Genomic DNA, 5,720 nt, shown 5'->3' with positions numbered 1-5,720 from the left:
TCAATGGATACTATGTAATTGTTGAGCAAAAATATATATATAAAGAGCAAAATGCGATTGAGAATTTCATAATTTGAGTTGTATAATGAAATATCAAGCACTCTTTGCATCTTTTCCTCGTCCAGTTGTACCATGGTTCTGGTTCGGTACACCAATTATTGTTCAACATAGAAGGAAATTATGTGCCTTAACTTTCTTTACTTAAGCAGCCTAAAAAGTTGCATTATGAAATGTCTCCATCCAAAGTTTCACCAAATTTGTTCCTATGTTGAATTATTCTAAAGAAAGATCATCTTCTAACATATACATAAAAAAAGAAAGAGTAAAAATTGGCGTCTGTCAAATAAAACAGGAAAAAGAAACAAACATACAACTATGTATCGCTAGCCCTCAAATTTTCTACTGCATGCTCTATGCAATGACTTGTTATTAATGTTAGCCCTTAACTATGTCATCAATCAAACGAACCAAGTTGCAAAAAGAGGATCCACCTTCTTCAATGCTCTTTCTTGCCAATTTGGCCATCTCATCAGCTCTATGCAAGAATTCATCCTTTCTTTCCACCATCAGATCCCTGACCATTTTCTCCACAATTACTCTATCACAAGTATCCTTCATGTCCAACCCTATTTTCCAAACCTCCCCCACAAACCTACTATTTGGTTGTTGGTCAGCAAAACATGGCCAACAAATCATTGGCACTCCTTCCGCTATACTTTCCAAAGTTGAATTCCATCCACTATGTGTCAAAAATCCACCAATTGCAGGGTGAGCCAACACATCTTCTTGTGGAGCCCATCCTACCATACAGCCCCTTTCCTTGGTAGCTTCCTCCAGCTCCACTTCAGGAGTTGACTTTGACTTTGTAGAATCTAGTACATCATCTCCGAGCCCCACATTGACTGAGTTTGGACGGATGACCCATAAGAATCTTACCCCGCTATTCACTATACCATGCCAAAACTCCAGGAGTGTTTCTCTTGTGATTATACTAATGCTTCCAAAACTCACATAAAGCACCGATTTTGGTGGCTGATTGTCAAGCCACTTTATGCAGCTTTTATCTTCTTCCCACAAGCTGTTCGAATTAGAGTTATTCGAATTTGCTTCCCGGAGTTGCAGTCTAGCCCTTAAATGTGCATGGAGTGGTCCAATAGTGTATAAATTCGGACAGTGAGTTCGAAAATGAGAAAGTATACACCCTTCTAGGTCTTCAAACGTATTGAGTATGAGGCCTTTGGCTCGGGGTGTTTGTAGGGCTTCTTTCAATAACAAATTAAAATCTGGATTAGTCAGGTCACCAACACGGAAGAAACTTGGTAGATCACAACGCCTTAGAAATCCTTCCATGCCCTTTACATTTTCTATTGGCAAATTCATCTCATCTCCTGAAAAGAAAAAATAGATATTAGCTTGTGTGGAAATAAAAGACAAAGTAATACAACTAAAAAGGATGTCTTCAATTTTCTTATTTTTTGCACCACCTAATTAATTGAGTATAAAATCTTACATGTGCTTATGTGTTAATTACGTAGATATGGCATGCACCCAATAATTTATAGGTAACTTCCAAATAATTAGTCATCTATACATTTTATTTTCATAACATTTATCAAAGTGCAAAACCATTCTCTATGAGAATAAATATGATCTTAATTATGTGCAAATATATAGAGAGTGTTCCTTGATTACTTGTTAAAGAATAATCCTTTTGAGTAGAGTAAGTTACATACCTGGAAAGGGTAATTCGCCTGCTTCAACCAATCGAGGGATGCAAAAGTAAGTCCAAAAGGCACCAGCACTAATTGTTCGAAAACAAATTAAGGGCAAGCCAATTTCCTCAGCAACATCAAGGGCCAAACTCAAGAACCCATCTACAATGATACATGAGAACGGCGGCCTATCCTTCCTGGTACCATGTGCCGGATCTTTGGACAATAATTCTTTGAGAAATGGCTTTACTACTGACTGAAGAGCAGTACACAAATCCGTGATCTCCTGGGCTATATGTACCTTGCTTTCATCATATGCATCAGGATAGTGATCCAAATGAAATCCGGGATACTTGCTAAACCGTGATACAACATTGGTGTGACGAAGGAGACGATTGTGGATGTTGTTGGAGACTAGGAAGGTGATATTGATGCCGGCAAGGCATAGAAGCTCGGCTAGCTTGAGCATGGAATTCACGTGTCCCTGTGCTGGGAAAGGGAAGATGAGTACATGAGGACGGAGCTGCTCCACTTGATCCATAGGTTGTTTGATGAACCTGCAGCTTTCTAGTTTCCTTCCACTAGTACTGGTAGTGGCTAATCAACTAAAGAAGGAATTATTTATTGTATTCTTTTGCTTTTGCCATATGTATATAACAAATATAAACTACACCCTCCATCATAAATTGTTTGTCACATTTCCAAATTCTAACTTTTTAAAAATAGTGATTTGATGGTTATTTTAGTAGATTTGTTTTCAATTACCCTCGAAAATTCAATTTCAAATTTGAATTTAATATAAAATATAAATAAAGGTAGGAATAACTTTGGAAAAAGAGATCAAAAGTAACTTTGCCTTCGGTAAGATGACAAATATTTTGAAATATTAAAAAATGAAAAATATGATATTTTCAATGGGACAAGGATTGTAGTTGTTTTCAAAGTATTAATTTTGATTACCTACCTTATCTTAAATGAAGAATTTTGGCATTAGGGTGAGTCATTTCTTAACTGCGTTATATCCTAGATGTCTTTTTGTCAATGATTGCAAATGGTAAGAATTGAACTATAGGTTCATTAATTGAATTTAGCAGCTTTTTCTTTTTTGATAAATTTTATATACGCTCATAACAATTTAAGGGGGTTTCAACTTTCAACCTTTTTTTTTTATTCTTACAGTTGTAGGCTTTAGAGAATTTCTATTATTTTAAGGGTTTTTTTTTATTATATACAAAGATGTTTTTTCCGGTTTATGCAATTTTTGATGCAACAAGTTTAAGTGGAAGCCAAAGGGTGATGAATGTGAATCATTCTCTTATACATTTCTATTTGTCAAAAATTTAAAAAGTTGTTTATTTAGCCTTTGATCTAAACTAAAGGTAGACTATTGCCTTTTTGAGTTTTTCTCCTTACTTTTAAAGGTAATTGAAGTTCATAAGTCCCGACAGTTTTTTATCCTACGTATTGTGCAAGAAGAACTTTGAAATTTCTAGAGAGCTCTATCTTGATTTTGGTGTTAATTCAATTGATACATATAAGCCAAAGAAACTTTAAATTTTCAATAGTTGCAATTTTGATAAGTTGTCTTATTTTGATTTTTGAGATCTCTTTGACTTATAGATCGAAGAGTCCCTTTTATTTGGATAAATAGAAGTAACTGATCAATTCCTCGATTTTAATTAGGAACTAATGTCTTCCAAACTATTTATTTTTTTCATAGGATTCTCAGGCAAATATTGATCTAGAACAGGCTAACATTTGTGAGCTACAACAGAAGATTGTGCAATGAGCCCTTGCCCGTTCTTTATGCAGATGTTTACAATTGGAAATTGCTTTTTGACAATTGTTGATTCTTTTTTTTTTTATCTTTGCTATTGAAGTGTATCATTCAAATTAGATGTCACGATCAGTGAGAAGCATTCAAAACTTACTTATTTTCTACGAGAGAATCTATTGATTGTCATGAAAATCTTCATTTTGATAGTACAGTTGAAGATGCTGAAATATTAACGTATTTATTTTCTGTAGGCAGATGACTAATAACTTAAACTATCACGTTTATTATGTTTTAGTTTTTTTTTTAAGCTTTAGATCAAAATTTTACAGCACTATTAGTGTTAATTTAACTTTAGGTAGAAACCAATAGTCATGCATATCCTTTTCACAATATTTTAAAAAATAGCATCTATCATTTTTCCAATTTCAAATGTTTTTGAATCCTTATTCATTAAAATTGTTTATAAATGGATTTTTATTTTTGAGTTTCCTACAAATTTAATGGTAGTGTATGTATGTTGAGGGTATTTAGTGATGCTGTGCAATGCAAAATGATCCGTGCAATTGCACGGCAATTTATTGTTTATCAATTTTGATTTGTCTAGCTTTTCTTAAACAAAGAATTTTGGCAGTGGGGTGGGTCATTCTTTGACTGCGTTAGATCCTAGATCCGTTTTTGTCAACGATTGTAAATGTTAAAAAGTTGAAATACAGGTTTCATTTATTGACTTTAGCAACTTTTTCTTTCTTGAGAAATTTTATACATGTTCATAACGATTTAAGAAGTTTTCAACTTTCAACCGTTTTTTTTTTTAATTATTACAGTTGTAGGCTTTAGAGAATTTCTATCAATCTTTTATCTTTTTTTTAATTATATAAAGATATTTTTTCCGGTCTGTGCAGTTTTTGATGCCACAAGTTCGAGTGGAAGCCAAAGGGTGATGAATGTGGGTTTTTATTGACTAACCGCTAGAATCTTTTTCTTATACATTTCTATTTGTCAAAATTTTAAAAAGTTGTTTATTTAGCCTTTGAGTTCTAAACTAAAGGCAGACTATTGCCTTTTGAGTTTTTCTCCTTCCTTCGAAAGTTATTTGATGTTGATAAGTCTCGACAGTTTTTTTTTCCCATCCGTATTGTGCATGAAGTACTTTGAAAATTCCAAAGAGGTCTATCTTTTGGTGTTAATTCAATTGATTCATACAAGCTATCGAAACTTTGAATTTTTCAGTTGTTCCAATTTTGATAAGTTGTCTTATTTTGATTTTTGAGACCTTATTGACTTTCCAATCGTAGAGTCCCTTTCATTTGGATAAATATATCTAATCGATCAATCCCTCGATTTAATTAGGAACTAATGTTTTCCAAACTAGTTATTTTTTTAATGGGATTCTCAGGCAAATATTGATCTAGAATAGGATTTATACAAATGTTTACAACTGGAAATTGTTTTTTGACAATTGTTGATTCTTTTTTATCTTTGCCATTGAAGTGTACTAGTCAAATTACATATCATGGTTAGTGAGAAGCATTCAAAACTTAGTTATTTTATACAAGAGAATCTATTAATTGTCATGAACATATTGATTTTGATGGTATAGTTGAAGATACTAAAAGTCTAAAAGATTAACTAATTTATTTTGCGTGGGTAGATGACTAATGATTTAAAGGAAAATCCTATACTAAGGGTGTCTTTGATAAAACTGAAGTCTGAAATTAGAGTTCGAAATTTGAAATCTGAAATCTGAAATCTGAATTCATTAAATTATTGAATTGTTAAATACTAAATCTGATACATTTGAGTTATATTACATTAAATAATAAGTGAATAGTTTATCACTTATTTTTTGGAACAAGTTTTATCTAGAAAATTCAGATGGTTTATTTTTTATTATCAAATGCATCTGAATATATTTATATTTGAATCCATTATTAAATTCAAGTGCTGAATTTAGATATCAAACAGGGTCTAAGTAACATATGACTTAAGCAACAGAGACAAACTAGAAAATGATCCATTTCTTTGATTTTAGGAATTCTCGTGTTTTTATCTATTGTTTAGGAATATTGTAATTTTCAATTGTTCTTTGTAGGTGGACTCTAATTTAAATTATTGTGTTTATTATGTTTTTGTATTTTTTAACTTTAGACCAAAATTTTACAACACTATTAGTGTTAATTTAACTTAGGTAGAAACCATTTGTTAAGCACATCCTTTTCACAATATCGACT

At 32.2% G+C, this 5,720-nt stretch overlaps 1 protein-coding gene across 1 annotated transcript; it reads right to left on the bottom strand.

The window, feature by feature from the left end:
• Positions 1–415: 415 nt before the first annotated feature.
• On the bottom strand, positions 416–2,253 carry LOC113783591 (7-deoxyloganetic acid glucosyltransferase-like). The gene is made up of 2 exons (XM_027329778.1): positions 1,734–2,253; positions 416–1,388 (listed from the first exon to the last, which is right to left on the bottom strand). The coding sequence occupies exons 1-2, from the start codon at positions 2,251–2,253 to the stop codon at positions 436–438; spliced, it is 1,473 nt and encodes a 490-aa protein (XP_027185579.1). The 3' UTR covers positions 416–435.
• Between the last annotated feature and the right edge of the window lie 3,467 nt (positions 2,254–5,720).

Source organism: Coffea eugenioides, chromosome 9 (assembly GCF_003713205.1).
Source record: "Coffea eugenioides isolate CCC68of chromosome 9, Ceug_1.0, whole genome shotgun sequence".
Lineage (NCBI taxonomy): Eukaryota > Viridiplantae > Streptophyta > Magnoliopsida > Gentianales > Rubiaceae > Coffea > Coffea eugenioides.
This window is presented reverse-complemented; position numbering and strand designations above follow the sequence as displayed.